Source organism: Octopus sinensis, linkage group LG2 (genome assembly GCF_006345805.1).
Source record: "Octopus sinensis linkage group LG2, ASM634580v1, whole genome shotgun sequence".
NCBI classification, from domain to species: Eukaryota; Metazoa; Mollusca; class Cephalopoda; order Octopoda; family Octopodidae; genus Octopus; species Octopus sinensis.
Genome location: NC_042998.1, coordinates 190,234,100 through 190,254,198, shown reverse-complemented (window position 1 = coordinate 190,254,198; position 20,099 = coordinate 190,234,100). Strand labels below are relative to the sequence as shown.

Genomic DNA, 20,099 nt, shown 5'->3' with positions numbered 1-20,099 from the left:
GTGCCAACTGATGAAAGCTTTAGAGTATGACAGTGATGGAAAGAGGTGTCTTGCGGTATAGGAGATACATGGTTACCCCAATCAGAGAAAGAGAGAGAGTGAGAGAGATGGTGGTGGTGGTGTGCTAGGGCATACTCTCAAGGTACAAGGATGTGAATATAAATGGAATGGAGGAGGATTCCCCAAGGTGCAAGAGCAGGGAGTTCATAAAAGTGCAGAATGGGAGTGGAGAGAATGTAGCGAGTGCTGAAACACAGGTATATGGGAGGAAGGCAACAGGGTAGCAAGGATAGTTGGCAGGTGGAGGATAGGTGAGAGAGAGAGAGAAGACGGATTGGTGTTGGGCTGCAGGAGTCGGGGAAGGAGAAATAAGTATAATGCATGAAGAAGAGATGTAGTTTGCTACATTGGGGGTAGGGTGTGTGAATTAATGTTATATGTGGGTGGAATACACAGCACTTCCAGAACTCAGTTTCACTGAGGCTAAAAAAATTACAAAAGGAGCAACAGAAGGACTAGGAAGATATTTAGCCTAGATGCAATATAGTTTGGGTTTATGCTTGCAGGAGTACCACCAAAACACTCTCCTATAGGGACAACCCTAGGAGAAGTACTAAACTAAATGTAAGTCACGCTGCTTATCTTTTGTTGACCTGAAGAAGGGATTTGGTTGGGCTTCACAGTCTGTAGTCTGATGGTTGCTTAGAAAACTATGGATAGATGAATGGTTTGTGAGAGCCATGCAAGTCATGTACAGAGGTACCACCAAAAAAAGAAAGAGATCAAAGAAAACATGGAACAAGGAGGTTATGACTTATTTCAAGAAACTAAATTTCATGAAAGGGATGACAGATGATTGCAACTTGTGGTGAAGTGCTATATCAAATAGGACTCAGCAACCCATGTAATCTTGAGAAAAAGGGTGCTAAAATTATGAAGAAGTTGATGGAGATAGTGATGTGTATTATCTACATTTGGGTATCTTTAATGTTTATATTAAGTGCCTATCTACCACTCACTTTGTTACTCTGCCCATCTATCACCCATTCTATTTCTTATCAATAGGTTAGCTGAATACAATCTCTATATATATATATGAACAGCAAAATGTCTGTGTGTGTGTCCTTTATACAAATCCACAATTTTTCAGTTAGAGGGCTCGCACTTTCTATGGTCATTGAAAACCGTCCAAGGGTGGTCATGCACATCTTTACGTCATGCACATCTTTACATTTCCCCAGTCACCCCGCAAAGCCATTAAAAAATCAATAGAAGTGACTTTTTTTTGTGAATTTTCTATCCAAAACCCAATCAAAATGCCCGAAACTTGATATGCCAATTAAATGCCAGCTAGCTGTATGTGATTGGTCGGAGATTTGGACAGTACTCGCGTGTATGTGTGCACACACGCAGCTGTATATGCATGCACTAGCACTATGACCCGGCATTACCAGGTCATAGTGCTAGTGGAAAATAAAGTAAAACACAGAAGCATGAAATATTAAGTTAACAGTACAGAGATCTCAAATTGTGTACTTGATACTTTTTATTATTGTTATAGGACACAACTACTGCTTAACCCTTAGACTGCCCCTAGTTTTGTGATGGATTTCCTGTATTTTAAAGTAACCCCAGTTAAAACATTCAAAAATTTCATCTTGATTTATGTCCCAAACACCAACTTAATGACAAAATTATTTTACTGAATTCATTATTTCCAAAATTAATTGAAACACAGGCAGTGTATTTCAAAAGAAATATTGTAAGAAAAGGGTTAACCACTAATTAAAGTACAGCATTGACATTTCACCTAAAAGACACATTAGTTGAAATGTACATTTAAAATATTCAGCAATAAACTTAGCTTTATTATTATTATTAGTAGGCGCGGGCATGGCTGTGTGGTTAGGGAGCTTGCTTCCTAGCTACATGGTTTCGGGTTCAGTCCCACTGCGTGGCACTTTGGGCAGGTGTCTTCCGCTATAGCCCCGAGCCGACCGAAGCTTTGTGATTGAATTCGGCAGGCGGAAGTTACTGCCGTGTGTGTACATGTGCGTGTAGGTGCTTGTGCCTCTCCGAAAGAGAGAGAGGGATTATTATTATTATTGAAACAATAATAATGTTGTGAAGAATTGTATAATATAGCTCTCCTAACATTGTTTCTGCAATGTTTGTATCACCAGCAGCATGTGATTTTGCATTTGCATTGATTAATTTGCTTTATCAATAGCAATAAATCGTCGGGTGTGCATCCTTTGCTAAAACTCTTAAAAACATTTTAGTACTAATGGTGGAAATAATAGCAACTCTGGTATATAAACATTTACTTTCTTTTTTCTTTCTAAGTTATCTTGTTAATTTTTTTTTCTAAGTTGTGTTATTAATTTCTTATGTAGATAATTTTCTTACTATTAAAACAATAAATAAGTAAATAAATAAATAAACCCAGTAAAAATACTGCTGAACCCCTTGTCAGCCCCGATCTAGCAAAGCTATGTCAAAGGTGTTCCAGCCATGTCTACACCATTTTTTAATTTTAACCCTTTAGTATTTAAACCGGCCATATCTGGCCAAAATAGTTAATCTGTTTTATGTTCAAACTGACCAGATCCAGGCTCTCACACCTACCCTACAATGTTATTCTACATTAAGTAATTACACCATCAAGATCTTGAAGATATGAGATTATGCATGATTAATTCAAATCAATGGGAATCAATAAGCATTATGTTTGACGGAATAATCTGAACGCTAAAGGGTTAAATACAATACACCAAGAACTACTTTATCCAATTTTCCCTTTATATAGTTTTTAAATGTTAAAGATTCCAGGGAGATTCAGCAGCTAATTTATGTAGGTCAAGCAACTGTGTAGAAGCCTCCTCATTGGATGACAGTGAATCCTATTTTACATATTATTCACTGGAATTGATCCTCTCTGAAAAATAGTTTCTTCATCTGAATCTCAAGAAATAGTCTTGATAAAGACGGATAAAAAAAAAAAAAATTCAGAGCAGGCGCAGGAGTGGCTCTGTGGTAAGTAGCTTGTTTACCAACCACATGGTTCCGGGTTCAGTCCCACTGTGTGGCACCTTGGGCAAGTGTCTTCTACTATAGCCTCGGGCCGACCAAAGCCTTGTGAGTGGATTTGGTAGACGGAAACTGAAAGAAGCCCGTCGTATATATGTATATATATATATGCGTGTTTGTGTGTGTGTCCCTAGCATTGCTTGACAACCGATGCTAGTGTGTTTATGTTTCCATTACTTAGCGGTTTGGCAAAAGAGACCGATAGAATAAGTACTGGGCTTACAAAAGAATAAGTCCCAGTGTCGAGTTGCTCGATTAAAGGCGGTGCTCCAGCATGGCCGCAGTCAAATGGCTGAAACAAGTAAAAGAGTAAAAAGAGTAAAGAGTGTGATCAATACATTCATTATAAACAAACTTGATTATTTAGTCAGGTTATTCCCAACATGGACATTTTACTTTGTGAAAAATAAACTTGAAAGTGCTGTTAAAACGAGTTGTGCTGTAATTAGTCAACATAGCTTTGTTGATGGAAATACTCAAGCCTACCAAAACTATTATACTGCAATCACAAAGTTTATTTACTGAACGCCAATACTTCACACGCAATTTTTCACTCTTACAAAATTTCAGGTTAGCTGTGAAAAATGGATACACGAAAGTTAGCAGGTATGTGGTTTGCCGTAAGCTGGCAGGAGACAAGTTATTGAATTATTGCTACTATTCTGCTACTACTCTCGCTGCTACCTTCCTACTTCTTCATAATTTAGCTGGTTACTAAATTTCAAAGTTAACGAATGAATGTTTAGAGTTGTTTAACTCACCAATTAAAATCCATAATTATATAAAAATATTAAAATTCGAAACCTTTGAAAGACCAATAACATAAAAATTAGTTGTTGATTACTTTTTTTTGAAAATTTGAGTTACTTATTTTAAAACAATGTTTTAAAATTAATTAATTAATATTTGTGTGCATTTTCTGTTTTTATTAACCATACTAATCACTTATAAAAACCTAAACACATTTATACAACAACTCGTCTGCTAATTTGTATTTAAAAAAAAAAAAAAATTTTTATGCTAGCATTCCTTATACTACCAAATTAATTCTACCCACCAAAATATTTTCCTAAATTTCCTAAATTTTCCTGAATTCCCTTTTCTGGTGGTTATTTTGACGATACCTTGTGTGGCTCAATTCAAAGAATATTTTTCTACTTTGAAACTGCTTTTTGGTTACTGCTTCAAAATATTGTTTTCTATTTCATTCCAGAAGAACTCTCAGCTTATTCACTATTTTCAGTGCTTTACATAATCCATTTTCCCACCCTTTTCTTCAAACTTGAAATCTAAATTTTGAATTCTGTATAACTAAATATCTTTGTGGGAGATTGACAAAAATTTTATCTTGACATTTTTCTTCGCTTTATTTGCTTTCTCTTCTTTTACTCTCTCCTAATTTTGTAAATAAATTATGATTTATATTTCTATACTACTTTCATGTAGAAATGATATTATTTTTTCTTTAATTTCAGTGGTAATATAAATTTTTATAATGATTAATGAATTGAATTCCTATTTTAGTTAATAAAAGGCTTAGTCTTTGAATACAGTTATCTGAAAAGTATTATCTTTATGAACATATGACACAATAACTAGAATATGGTAATCAAATGGTATACACATGCTTCAATTAAATTTCTCTAATTAAATATCAGTTTTAATCTAAAAATTCATTTAGTTTAATTGGTATCTGAATAATGTTGTGTAAATTAGAAATGAACCCATTTAATTCTTTAATTCTAAGTTTGATGTCATTGATCTAAATCAAACACCAAATTTTATGCATGTTCTCTGTCTGTCTGTCTAGCACCCCCCCCCCCCGTCTCATATACATATATCCATACATACATACATATGTACGTTCGTTCGAACCCTGAACTGTAGCCATGATTGGGGTTAATTTTGAGTTCCTCTTTGAATCTTGTCACATAACTACTTGCGTTATATCAGTGTACAGAATTCCCTACAAAGAACCATTGGGAATTTGCTGTTTTCAGAGAAGTTAGATACCTTTAAACCCTGTCTCCTCCACTGAATTTCAAACAACACATTGTTAGATCTGGAGTAACTTAGCAAAAACAAAGTGAAGGAGACATCAGGAATCACTACTGCTTGTCTCTTCAACAAGCTGCAAAGATTTCTGACCTGGATTGGTAAACTGCATTATAGTCCTTAAGTAAATCTCTAAAACTTCAGCAGAAATACATAATCAGCTGCATAAGTATGTTGTATGCATCCCTGTAAATGTTTTCATTGTGTATAATCTGGAGAATTACCTCCATAATCCTATTATTTATTTGAACTCTAGCTACATAAACATATTTTTGCTTTCCTCAGTATTTTCTATATCTACGTCTCACTTCTACCTCTTCTTTCTTGGTTTTCTACTCTTACCTCTACTTATTTCATGTCAAAGGTTTATTTACATTATTTTTTTTTTTTGCATTGTTTTGTACCTCAAAATTCGAGTAATGTTAATTAAAAATCAAATGGTATTCTGAACAGTATGTATTTTCAGATGAAATTTTGTATTCTCTCAATTCAACAGATTTGACATTGCTAAAATATGGTATACATGAAAGTTAGTCTCATAGAAAATAGGAATTGTACCGATAAGTTATTTATCTGAAACTTTGTTTCTCAATAGAATGGATTAAGTTTGATTTATAACTTATTACTTTCCCTAGTTTTCTGCCTGTTCCATTTAAACAAGGATGTGTGCTATGAACTTTTTTGTTTACTTCATTATATCAGCCAAAACGGTTACTTTCAATTGAAATTGATGTTAAAATGTTTTCAGTTTTGATGCTGATTCTCGCGTTTCCTTGAATATCTTGGGGACAGTTACCATTCGCCTGGAAACTGAGCACTTTCTTTAGTGCCCTATCTATTTTCCCCACTATTTACAATCTTCTCAATCTCAAACAGTTCACGGTTACCTCTTACATCTTGGGCAAGCGCTTTTTACAACTGAATTTTGAGTGGAGTAGTCACAAATACTGTGTAGACAGGCTTTTTACTCTAACCCCTGATTATAACGGGGAATGGAGCAATTATCTGAATTAATACAAGTCCCATTATTTGAAATAATCCTCTTATACAGAACTTCACTTCTAACTTAATAAGATTTCACTTTACTTAATACAATCATCACCAAAAAAAACAGCTTCCCACGTGCTCTAAATAATGAAGAATAGATAAATCAATTCTGATTCTTCATCTAAAAATTAGTTATTAAAAGCATGTCTTGTATTAAACTCGATATGTGATGGATATACAAAACTTATGAATCAATCTTATAAACTATAGTATAGTTTTTCCTAATGCTGAATGCTAGTAGGCTCTGTTATAATAGCTTCATTTTTTTGGCCTTGTGGATGTTTCATATCCTATAACCTTGTTAAATATAAAATTAATTTTGCTCTCTTTTGGGCTGGGTTAAATTGCTTCTCTCTCTCCTGTTTTATTTTGTCTTTTATTTCTAAATGAGATCAATTACAGTAGATAAGAAATAGCCAAACTGTGTGTGTGTGTTTTAAAAATATGACTAAATATTTCTAATAATTTTCTGTTAAGTTTTTCAAATTTACAGTTTTCATTTTTTACTGTACTACCCCCCCCCCCCCAAAAAAAAAAAACCCAATCATTTTATTTCCAATTCTGAAATATTAAAAACAGGTAAAAAATCTTTGATACAGTTATAAATGTGCATTTTAGGAAGATAGTGGCATTTATTGTGAGTAAAGAAAAACTACATCTTTTGGTGTATAGGTAGTTGATTTGACCATTTCTGGTCTTTAAGTTGTTTACCAAAATGAAAGTGTGTGTGTATATATACAAAAATACAGGCACACATAGATGTTTTCAAATATTCCTTCTGTTGCTGCAAACCTGAACTATTTTTAATCTTGATTTGTCTTTTATGAACAAGAAAGGTAAAAGAGAAAAAAATATTTTCTTCAAGATCATTTCAGAAAGTTTTGCTATGAAAGATGCAAAATTTGCACTAGCAAGTTCTGTTGGTTTTGTTCCTATTATTATCTCCCTTGAGTTATAATTCTTCAAATACAAGCATATGCCACTGCTTCGAAGAAGTCTAATACATCACTGATGTATAGGATCAAATTTTAACAGATTTATTAATTGGATTCAAAAATGTTCACTTCCTCTATCCTTTGTTATTCTCACCAACCCTGCTTCTTATTCTTTCTCTTTTTTTTTTTTTTCTCCCCAGTTTGTAAGAATTTTACTTTTGTCTTATTAGCAATTTTTTTCAAATTAAATGTTTTCCAAGAACTGAGAGAATATTTTTTTCAATTTTTAAACTATTTTACCCCACTGGACTAAAAAGAAAGAATGATTTTTTTCATTTTGTTTTTGAGCATTATTCACACATACACAGACAAAGACAAATGATAAAACTGAAGGTTCTAGCCAGTCTATACTAGAATCATACAAGAAAATGTTATCTATTTATCAGTTACTTAATACAAACATAATTTTGTTTTACTGGAAGTATGAGTACAATGCATTTATTAATAAATACTGTATCAGTTCAAATAGACTCTCATCATCATCATCATCATCATTGTTTAATGTCTGCTTTCCATGCTAGCATGGGTTGGACGGTTCAACTGGGGTCTGGGAAACCAGAAGGCTGCATCAGGCCCAGTCTGATCTGGCAGTGTTTCTAAAGCTGGATGCCCTTCCTAACACCAACCACTCCGTGAGTGTAGTGGGTGCTTTTTACATGCCACCGGCACAGGTGCCAGACAGGGCTGGCAACGGTCACGATCGGATGGTGCTTTTTACGTGCCACCGGCCTCATATCATAACTATCATAATCTTGAATGGAAGAAAATCAACATGATACAGCTAATATTTTGTGTTGGGCCTTTGCTGCCTACTAATTGGTAATGACCACTGGTGAAGCATTATGAATCTTGTGTCATAATGCTGCAGAGGGTGCTCTTCAGAAATATAGACAAAGTAATGCAGCAATGCAAACCAGATGGAGTCACCAATCTTAATTAAATTCCACACCTGAGTTCATTAGGAAATTCCACACTGGATTTGTAAGTTCTTGTTGCCATGTGTAATTTTATTGAAGCACGTTTTCAAACCAGTGAGAGAGTACTTCTGTAATACTAACACATAAAAAGAATATTAAAGGTAACCTTTCATAGTACCATTTAGCATCATTGATAAAGGTGTAGCCTCTACATGCCTTTTTGGCCTGCTAGAAACAGCAACCAAATCTTCCTCAAATCAGACCCTATTGTCTTAGAAAAAGAACTGACACATTAAATAATATAGACTTAAATGTGCAAAATAAGGTAGGTTACAGTTGGACTAACTAAGTCTGCCCAATCAGGGCCAACAACAAGATTAACAGTTCAAAATAATTCCGTATATAAACCAATGTGTTATGCCTTTTTGTTATTCTTCACCGCACATGGAAATATTTATATAGCTATAGGTTAGAAAATACGTGTCAGTCTCAAGAATCAAGCAGCGGATGTTAAACAATGATGATGATGATATATCAACATCAGTGTATGAATGGAATATTTGGTTCACTTCTGTTTACAGTGGTTGTTTAGCCAAAGGCATTCCAGTTGTGACCATCATGTCTTATTCCTTAGGCACTGTATGCTTAAGACCACATGATTCAGTGTGTTTTTTCTAACAATAGCTAAGTTTTGAGAGAAATTTGGCTGCTATTTCAGTAAGTTGAATGACCATGTAGAAGCTCCCTTGTTAACTTGCTTGTAGTTTAGTCTTTATACATGGCATTGTCACTACTTACTGATATGGACTGTATGCATAGAGTGACATTTCCTCACTATCTTCACTATAAGATCATTTGATCAGAGTTATATAGTGATAATTGCCTTGAACAAAGACCATATCAAGAATTGTAAAAAGTACTTATTTTTATGTAAATTTTAGTGAAAATCTGAATTTAAAAAATTATTTCCGTAATAACTTCTTTTTCTTAGTAATTATAATTTTTTTTATTAACTTCTATAATTCTGAAAAGTAAGATCTGAATTTGGGAAAAGGTTATTATTTTCCGTTACTGGAATATTTTTTTAAACAAAAAGTAAAGGTGGTAGAAAAACCTGCTCTGTTTTAAAACCATCTAATAATTTCTTCAGAAATGATATAAGAAAGCCATTAATTTATCATCGTGATGACTATCAGATGTCTGCTGTTACATGTTGGCATGTGTTGGATGAGTTTTCTCTAGTACAGCATCTTGAGATTACCTTCTCAACTTTTCCCATGCCTTCCATGGTTTTCTTCTCCTGCAGGCTCCTCTTTGAATTGCTTGGCATTTCTTTCTTATATGCTACAGCAAAATACTCCGATACCTATTTTAACTATCAGCTTATCTATGTTCCACTGTTCATACATGTATGATGATATTATACATCCAGCAGAGCATGTCTTGCTACCATGCAATATTGCATTTAGTACTGAAGCATTATACAATCCGTTCTTCACTCAGAAAAAGAGAGGAGCAACATTAGAACCCATCCCCCCCCACTCACTCTGCATCAGTTCATATTTGGAGTTACTATCCTGCTAGTTAACTCAAGATGTGGCTTGCAGAGTCCATATCTTGCTCACACATTCCAACTCAAGGGAGTGGAGAAGAGTTTAGCTACCAAAATGAGAATGCGAGTCTGTTCAAATGGCTCTGAATGTCATTGAACCATTAATAAATTCCTTTCTATAATTTGTAACCTTGACTGGTCACTTTGTTTTAAGAGCCGCATATCTCCATTATATTCAAAATATCGGTTGCTGTATGCTAGTATTAAGGATTGGCACAGTCCAATAAAATACGGAGCTCTATTTTTTGAAAAATACGAAAGAGGTAGAAAGTAAACCTGTAATCTCTCTCTCTCTCACCCACACATCATCACCATCATTTTAATGTCCACTTTTCCATGCTTGCATGGGTTGGACAGAATATGTTGAGTTAGATTTTCTGTGGCAGATGCTCTTTCTGTCACCAACCTTCACATATTTTCACTGAATATTGGGAATGGACACTGCCTGCATTACAGTGACACTTGTCCACAACCATCAAAGCAAGGAAATAGTAACACACACACTTTAGGGTTGTATGCTGTGAGTTCTTTAGTATTGCAATCTTTTATATATATTTTTTGAGTCAACAGAAATGTAATATGTTTGTCATAGTGTTTTAATAATGGACATGAGATGATGATGATGAATCATTATTGCATTGCTGTAACTGCAAATTGTGTGTGTGAATGAGAGAGAGAGAGAGAGAAACTGTGTTTCCTTCTCTTCACATCATGTGATAGTTGTAGATGAGTATCCCTGTCATACAAGCAGTGTCACTCATTTCCAGTATTCTACGTAAGCAGGTTTAGTAATAAGGAAATATTATCTTGCTTGGAAACAGGGGAGAGATTGTGACAAGGAGGGCATCCAGCCACAGAAAATCTGCCTCAATAAACTCAATCTGACCCATGGATGCATGAGAAAGTGGACATTAGACATTTACAGAACATCAGGAAAAGATTTTTCTTTATTGAATGTAAAATTGATTTTTTTTTTTATATTTCAGTTTTCAGTATTTTGTATATACATGGACTATATTGTAAAATATTTTAGTTATCTAGAAAAATATGTTGAAGTTTAATTGTTAAATTCAACTTAGTTGACTATTTTCTTTTATTTTGAGTTCCTTTACTTTCTTCACTTTAGGGATTAAATCTATACAAATTATTTGCAAGTTAAACTGAAACAATGCCTATACCTTTTTAAAATTGTATTAAAGTGCAGGTGGCACGTAAAAAGCACCCACTACACTCGTGGAGTGGTTGGCGTTAGGAAGGGCATCCAGCTGTAGAAACACTGCCAGATCAGACTGGAGCCTGGAGCAGCCCCTGGCTCCCCAGACCCCGGTCGAACCGTCCAACCCGTGCTAGTGCGGAAAACAGACGTTAAACGATGATGATGATGTAAAACATTAATTAAAAAAAAACCTAATATTTTTATATATTATTATTTAATATCAAATCAAATAGAGAAACAATTTTTCAAATGTTGAATGATAGGATAATGAAGGAAAAGAAAAATTACAGCTTCTACTTTTAAGTTTATCTTTGGGAATTTTGAAAAAGTTATCCATCTGCAAAATCTTCACCTACATTTGGTACCTGAATCTCTGTTTATGGTTTCACCCATTTCTTGAATTTGAGGTTTCCTATCAGTTTGCTCTTTCTGTATCTTCCTGTATCTCTCTGATGTAATTTGTTAGCTCTGGTGTGTCTCCAGACATGGTTATGTTCTCCACACTCATCTCTTATCATGAACAACCTATCTACTAGTGCCATTTATTTTTGTTTTTAGTGGGGTATAGACATTAAAAAAATATATAATATCCATTATGTTCTGGTGTTTAGTATATATATATATATATATATATATATATATATATAAATGCATCCTAATTTGTTTAAATGAGATATTTTTTGGTGGTAGTGCTCAATAAATAATTTAGAATTAAGTAGTTATGACTGTTAGACCACACAGTTGCTGAGTCAAAACTGTATGTTAGCATGACAATATTTCTAATGAAATGCACAGTGAATGTATTTCAATTATCTCAGTAAAGAATCAAGAACTTGGAGCAGTTTAATAAATATCATTTACATTATTAAGCTAATGTCTGCAAATAGACTCTTCCTACATAAAATCATGACACAAACATTTTTAAATAGATAGTTTATGTTCTAGAACAGTGGGGTTGCCAAAGGGGGTCTGAGAGGAATTACAGGAGTTCAATGATAGTCAAGGGGTCGAATGGGGGTTGGCGTGCGAAAGACCAGCTCACCCATGCCCATCCCTCATATTTATGTTGTCAGTTTCAATAAAAGATATTCCAGCAATATGATGTGTTTTCCACATTTTCTAACCATGGAAACAACTTCATAAAAACTGAAAGTTTAATACTGTATACACGTAGTTTTAAATGTAAAATGTGTGTCATCTTCAATAGAATTTCTTAATTTCTCGCACATTTATATTTTAGCTAATGTTTTAATTGCCAGCATCAGTACCCAGTATGCATTTAAGATATGGTACGGTAGGGTAGGGTATTAAGATATTTTAAATGAGGCAGGTGGTCGATGCAGAAGGTGAGGTGGCTAAAGGGGGGTCGATATGGAAGGAGAAGTGGTTAAAGGGAGTCGATGGTTGAAAAAGTTTGGTGACCCTTGTTCTAGAACCTGGTCTCAGGTAGGTTGATATGGAAAAGGTTTAGAACATAAAAAATTTATCACCTCTGTAAAGTAACTGACTTACAAAGCACACACATTCCACTTCACACTACGATATTGTTCACATTCCTGGGACAGACAATTGCTATATACATGAACATTCTAGACAACATTAAAAGTCAAAGAAGTCATGTGATTGACAAATCTTCACATACTACTGCACCACAGCCATGGTACTAGAAGGCAGCGAGCTGGCAGAAACGTTAGTACGCCGGGCGAAATGCGTAGCTGTATTTCGTCTGCCGTTACGTTCTGAGTTCAAATTCCGCCGATGTCGATTTTGCCTTTCATTCTTTCGGGGTTGATAAACTAAGTACCAGTTACGCACTGGGGTCGATATAATCGACTTAATCCATTTGTCTGTCCTTGTTTGTCCTCTCTGTGTTTAGCCCCTAGTGGGTAGTAAAGAAATAGGTACTAGACTGCCTCTTGTGTTTTTTCTTAATATGACAATAATTTTTTTGGTCTAAGCTGGCAAACTGTAAGATCAGACCTACTTACCTTTCTTCTTCTAATTACTCTAATTATTTCACCTGGCAAAAGTCTGTACCAAGCACTTCACGCAAACCATTATAAACCTGTGGATCTCTCTCCTGTTTTCTCTACTGATATGACCCCACAAAAATATTAACTGAATGTCAACTTCAACATTACCAGTCAAGGGCACTTTCAAGAGTCAGTGTACCTTTTCCTTTACTCAAACAAAAATGTTCATCTTAAACAAAAAAAAAAAAAAAAAAGGCAAAGTCAGGGGATGCCTAAAAAACCACTTATACCAGCAATGGGAAAAATTGTTTGATCTGTGCCAGGAAAATAGGGGAAATGTTTTATAGAATTGCAATATCTGCAATTTGCTTTGAATTTCTTTAATGTAGGTTGACGGTGCAACAATGTAGAAACAAGTTGCTCCTTTTTTAATTCTTCACATCTGATGGCAAACATCTATGTGCTTAGTGGCTATCATAGAATACAAAAAAAAAAAATTGCAGATTTACTGGTACAAACTTAATGAAATTCAGCCTAATCGTTTACTGTATTCAGTTTTCTTACCACTTCTTTTGAGCCTTCCTCATTGTTAGACATGGTTTTAAATGTTTGCCTGTTTAATATTTCTTTTTTCCAGCGAGAGTTCTCCGAGTCATTCCAGCATGTAAGCTAATCTGAACACATAAAATGCCTATAGCTACCATTTAAAATATTCCAGTTCCTTTAGCAATTTACCTATTAGTCTAGTTTCAAGATTTACTTATAATCCGTTGTGTGTTTCTTTATATCCTTTGTTTCTGCCTTTGACATCTGAGACAGTTTCAAATAGCTTATTAGCTGGTTAGCTTATTAGTTTTGTTTTTTTTGGTGTAATAGACAAGTCCTGTATTACACATCTCAACCACACTAGTTTGATATGGTACCTAAATATTGTAATAATAAAAAAAAACCCATTTTGTATAACAATTATTGTACAATAATTGTTCTTGTTGTGTAACTCCAGGTTAGACTTAATTAAGGAGACTTATGGTTAAAGGTGTTCCAGCCATGACCATCACTTCCTTTTCTTAAGCACAGTACACACAAGATCATATGATCCAATGTATCCTCCTTTTCTAAGATGATCAGGTATAACTGGAGAGAGATTTGGCTGCTATTTTCAGCTGTTCATGTGACCATGTAGAGGCTCCTTCTGTAGCTTGTAGGTGTAGTAATAGTAGTAGGACTAGATCTAATAGTAATACCATCTGTAGCAGTAGTTTTAAATAAAATTCTGTACTGTTAAGTAGGTTCTCAGTAGATTTATTGCCTCTGTTAGATTTTCTTGAAACCTAATTACTGGTAAACAGACTGTTGTAAGTTTAGCAGCATATTACACCCACATCATTTGTTAATGCAGAGTGAGGGAGAATTACGGTTCTATTTGTATCTCTATCACTGACCAAAATTAATTTTTTAAGATATTCTTGAATTATTCATAATCACATTTCTAAAGAAATATACAATTGTGTTTCAGTGGCTTTTAAAAATAACGGAGAATTTAGAGGGATTTAGTAACACAGCTAATTTTCTCATTAATTTGTATATTAAGTCACTGTTTGGAAGTCAGCGTTATAATGTTTTCAGTAAAGTATGATGAATTGTTTGCACACTGGGAAAACTGCTTAGCGACATTTCATCCATCTTTACGTTTTTTATGTGCCACCGGCACGGAAGCCAGTCAAGGCGGCGCTGGCATCAGCCATGTATAGATGGTGCTTTTTACGTGCCACCGGCACGGAAGCCGGTCAAGGCGGCACTCTGAGTTCAGATTCTGCTGAGATTGACTTTGCCTTTCATCCTTTTGGGGGCTTATAAAATAACTACCAGTTGAATACTGGGGTTGATTTAATCGACTTGCCCCTACCCGAAAATTGTACCAAAATTTGAAATCAAATTATGTAATGGCCTTGTACCAAAATTTGAAATCAAATTATGTAATGGCCTTGTACCAAAATTTGAAATCAAATTATGTAATGGCCTTGTACCAAAATTTGAAATCAAATTATATAATGGCCTTGTACCAAAATTTGAAATCAAATTACGTAATGGCCTTGTACCAAAATTTGAAATTATATAATGTGAACATTTAAAAGTGAGCAGTTTTGTATCATAGAACTAGAGTTGGTTTTTGATGGGTTTGGTTTGAAAAGGGTTAAAATGAAAGGTGAAGCTTAAATGGTCTATGAACAAAATGCTTACAGTTCATGCTTGTTTACTGATTGACAGTCATATTTTGCTGTTCAGGCTGTTGAATATGAGAGTAATTATGTATGTCACAACAATCAGAAATGTTGATTTATATCTTTGATAGTTACTACTTGTATGAGTTTTAGAATATGTATTTCTGCTGTAATATATGTAATTATGCTCAAATAACATGTCTTTTATTTGAAACGCTCCCTCATCTACCCCCAAAAATATAATTGATCAATTTTTATTTGTTTTAATTTAGGTCAGATTTAACCATTGGTGACTTGTATTATTTTTTTCCTTTTCTCAATCATTGAATTCTTGTTCCACAAAATCTGTTGCTTTACAAAACTTATAATCCTTTTCTTTAGGCCTTCTTCACCTGGACCAAGCAGACCTCGTGGGCCGCCAATGCCACCTTCTAGGCCAGTACCTACGCCATCTATTCCAAGTAGACCTGCACCAAAGGTCCCAAGTAGACCAGCTCCTGATGCTCCACAGGCTGCTATGCACATGTCAAGTCAGCCTCTGTAAGTAATTTATACTTTCTACTTTCATTTTCATTCACTGTTAAATCCAGCCAAAACCCCCTTTTCTACAAAGTGGCCTTTGCTCTTTGGAGTTGGTTGTTCTCATGCCACCTTTATTCAAGCATTCCAACTAACTCCTCTTTCCTCTTAACACCCATTTTTTTTTTACCCTCTTTCTACAATCCTTACACTTACTGTTATGACTGGTTCTCCCTCCCGTCCTAGATAGCTGGTCCTCTGTAATCTACTCAGGCCCTAGGGAGGTAACTGGCTCAACCATTTTCCTTTAGCCAGAAAAAAACCCCCAAAAAAACCTATTGTCAAAACAGCATTAGTAGAAGCCTAGGCCTTCTTTTTCAGAGTCTGAACATCTGTTGAATTGTAAAGAGTAAGTGTACAATACATTAGAGAATAGTCCCAACACTTCTGAGGTACAGGAACTGTTGCATAAATACATTCTAAACTATATTAAAAAAAGCTATTTGAATGGTTAGGAAACCTTTGCTCATCAACTCACCACAATTATGAACATGTACTTGCACGCATACACACACACACACACAATCAGAATCTCTGTCCTTGATCACCAGTTTTTCCATTCCTTTCACTTATATTAAACTAAATCCCTCAAAGTTTTTTTTACAATTTAAAATAGCATATTTGTTTTAAACTAGAGTTCTCTTCTATATTTAAGAGATGAGGAATTATTTACATTTGATGGATATTTGTCCTCTTCTTGTTTGTTGTTAACACAACATTTTGGCTGATATACCCTCCTGCCTTCATCAGGTGTCTTGGGGAAATTTCAAACCTGGGTTCTCATTCCTAAGGTATTTTTCGATATTATTATTATCATTATTATTATTAAGAGCGCGGGCTACTAACCCCAAGATTCTGAGTTCAATTGAATAATAATAATAATAATAATAATAACATGGAAAAATACCTTAGGAATGAGAACCCAGGTTCAAAATTTTCCCAAGATACCTGATGAAGGCAGGAGAGTATATCAGCTGAAATGTGCTAAAAACAAACAAGATGACAATTATCCGTCAAATGTAAATAATGTAAATAATGTAGAGTTCTCTTACTCTCAAACTGTGCTGTACATTTTCTTCATGTGTTAAGAGGTTGGTGTATGTTACTCATAGCCTATGAAGACTGCTGATCAAAGATGCCCATCCCATCCTTTTTGCATAACCTGCACTGGATTGTCCAATGTTTTTCCTTTTTCAAAGATGGCATGGTTTGTCTTGAGGGAGATTCAACTGCTATTTCTAGCAGGCTGACCTAACCAATTAGAGATTCTCTCATTGGCCTGGGGTAATGGAAGTTCTAGTCCATAAAGGGATGTAATCAGGTTCCAAACCTTTTGCTTCCAATCCCCACTGCCCACTCTACAAAGAACACTCTGTTCAGTTCTCTTTAGTTTCTTTCACATTTTTCTTTGCAGTTTACATTTTTGTCATTTTATATCTCTCTATATATAAACGGCAAAATGTCTGTGTGTGTGTGTCCTTTATACAAATCCACAATTTTTCAGTTAGAGGGCTCGCACTGTCTATGGTCATTCAAAACCGTCCAAGGGTGGTCGTGCACATCTTTACATTTCCCCTGTCACCCCGCAAAGCCATTAAAAAATCAATAGAAGTGACTTTTTTGTGAATTTTCTATCCCAAACCCAATCAAAATGCCTGACACTTGATACGCCAATTGAATGCCAGCTAGCTGTATGTGTTTGGTCGGAGATTTGGACAGTATTCGCATGTATGTGCGTATGCACGCAGCTGTATATGCATGCACTAGCACTATGACCCAGCAACGCCGGGTCATAGTGCTAGTCTACATTATAAGTCCTATAACTGGGTCCAGTTGAATAATCTTTGTGCAGACTTCATTTTAATAATTCCTGTAATTTTGTTAATTCTCCTTGTAAAGGTATTCTACGTTTATTGTAATCTGATTCTAAATTGATCTTTGTTTCTTTATATATTGATCTACTTTTTTTGATTTCTTTAATTTCAGTCGCCCAATCCCTAGTATTCCACCCAGGATCCCTGAGCGACCATCGATGCCACAGCGTCCTCAGTGATCATGGGAACTGTGCCAGAGAGAAAGAGACACACAGAGATGTGCATTAAGTACATATTGCAGCTAGATCAAACACTCATATATTCCCCTAGAAACAATGATTTGAAGATTAAGATAACTTTTGAGGAATGGACGAAAACAGAACTATTTGCAGCAGTAGCAGCACTTCCCATTGTCATTGCAATTAATACCACTAACAAAAAATTTCTTAATTACAAATGTTTAATTATGGTCACTGTTCAATGAACATTATCACTAATAATAAATAATAATAATAATGATAATTACGACTAAAATACCAATCATAAAATGAAACGCTAAAGGAAATCTACACAAAGTGATTCTGTTATTGCTGTTATATTGTTATTGTTATTATTATTAGTACTATTATTATTATTATTGGAAACCATACATGGTGTGTATTCCTTTAGCAAAACTGCTCGTTACAATTTTATGATCTAATTAGGCAGTTACACACATTAGGGAAAAAAAACAGTATTTTTTTATAACAAAATGTAAAAAATAAAGTGTACTGAAATAAACAAATTTATAGTTTATGAACATTTCTTTTTTTGTGACCACTAACATTTTTAGAGACTTAGTTGGTTTTAAAAACATTGTCAATTCGCTGCAAATAGTGCAAATATAAATAAGGTCATGTTTTATTGATGGGCACTAGTAATTAGCCTTCCAAAACACCAAAGCTCTAAATTTTAATTGACAACCAGTCAATACTCAACTAAACTTTTATTGGTGTTTATCAAGCAAGGAATTAACAATAAATTCTAAATTCTTCAGTAAGGCTTGTTTTGTTCGACATGACTGATCCACTACGATTACTATTAAATTGCCCAAATAATTTTAATATATTATAAAATGATATTTTAGATGCGGTAATGGTTTATCTAAAATTATAATATATTTAAAAGATGGAAAAAAATAATAAACATTATTTAAAAATGGAATTTTAATTATTAAAAAAAAGAAATGTGCTAATGACATTTGTTTGGTGTGGTTAAGTTTTGATAATTGTTTGACAATGAATGAAACTATTAGGTTTTGAGAGAAATTTAGTTTTCTCTTCTGGCATTCCTAATGGTATTCCACTTACAGGACCACTACCATTTTGAGCAATAATAACTGTTATATGTAGCTTATTGTTTTTACTAGATAGTAAATAAACAAAATCCTATTAGATATATCGATGTATGTGATGTGGAAAAAGGGAGAAATAAAGTATTGGTGCGAAGAAGCAGAAGAATGAATGAAAGAGGGAGATGGAGAAACAGTGTGTGTGTGTGTGTGTATATATGCGTGTGCATGAGAGAAGATGTAGTTATTGTTAAAACACAATATGAAGTGTTTTCTTCCTAATGCTATTGTTAATTGTGGAGATGTGGTAGTTAGTTAAGTCATAGATATATATATATATGTGTGATTGTGTTTGTATGCAATATATATATGTATATATATATATATACACATATATATATACACATACACATGCAGAAACATAGTGTTACTTGTAGATGCTACTTCTAATCTTACTCAGTATTTCTGTAAGCCAATTAATACTAATCAATATTTCTGTAAACTTTGATGCAAATTAGTTTTTTTTTTTGGGTGGAAAGTAATTGAAATTGTTGTGATTTCATTGTAAATATTGTGAATTAATAACTGGATGTTGTTACCTCCCTTCTCAGTACTGTTCACAAATCTCTTCTCAGTTGGAAAACTTTGGAAAGTTGTACACTCTGAGGAACTATTCACTTTGAATTTGTTTACAGAGAATTTTCCTGGCATTTATTTTTTAGTTTACAAAAACCTTAGATTTAATTTCTTTATTAAATTTAAATTAATTTCTCTCTCCTTTTCTCTCTCTCTCTCTCTCCTACATACACATACAACACATGCACACACATATATTACTTTTTTTCTTTTTATAATCTAAATTCTTTAAATGCAGGTGGTTTTCTTTCATTGTTTGATCAAGGGAATTTATTGTTGTTAAATACTGTAATTTCTCTACCTATATTTAATGTTTTTGTTTTTAAATGAAATTTCCATTTTAAAAAAAAAAAAAGGAAGGACTTATACAGTAATAAAGATTATTTCCCCCTACCCCCACACATGCACATTTAAAATAAATAAGTACAGATTATGCTTATATCTACCTTGAATTTGAGATATTGCTATTCATATGCATATCTGTATAGATATGTTTATGAATTCCAAGAAGTACTGTCACAGATGATGATGGTAATAATATCTGTGGTACATCTTTATTGGCATACACACACTTTTACCTCTTGTATGTATGCGTAGACAAACATATACACAA

The 20,099-nt window shown here is 34.1% G+C and overlaps 1 protein-coding gene and 1 long non-coding RNA gene across 6 annotated transcripts in view; both read left to right on the top strand.

Moving 5' to 3' along the window:
* LOC115227813 (dynamin-1) overlaps window positions 1-19,889 on the top strand; it is a 143,605-nt gene extending 123,716 nt beyond the window's left edge. For 2 of the 4 annotated variants that reach the window (XM_029798547.2, XM_029798545.2), the window contains exons 19-21: window positions 3,661-3,696; window positions 15,509-15,667; window positions 17,693-19,889. In XM_029798547.2, the coding sequence (XP_029654407.1) occupies window positions 3,661-3,696; window positions 15,509-15,667; window positions 17,693-17,759 (262 nt within the window). In that variant the 3' untranslated portion in view covers window positions 17,760-19,889. Of the gene's footprint in view, window positions 1-3,660; window positions 3,697-13,542; window positions 13,570-15,508; window positions 15,668-17,692 lie in introns of all 4 variants that reach the window. The other 2 variants (XM_036500590.1, XM_029798554.2) reach the window with 2 other exon arrangements.
* On the top strand, window positions 11,598-13,210 carry LOC118762157. 2 transcript variants are annotated; one of them, XR_004997933.1, is made up of 3 exons: window positions 11,598-12,278; window positions 12,311-12,592; window positions 12,834-13,210. It is a non-coding gene; the product is annotated as an uncharacterized LOC118762157 (long non-coding RNA). The 2 variants fall into 2 exon arrangements; XR_004997932.1 differs by having other exon boundaries at window positions 11,598-12,592.
* Window positions 19,890-20,099: the final 210 nt, after the last annotated feature.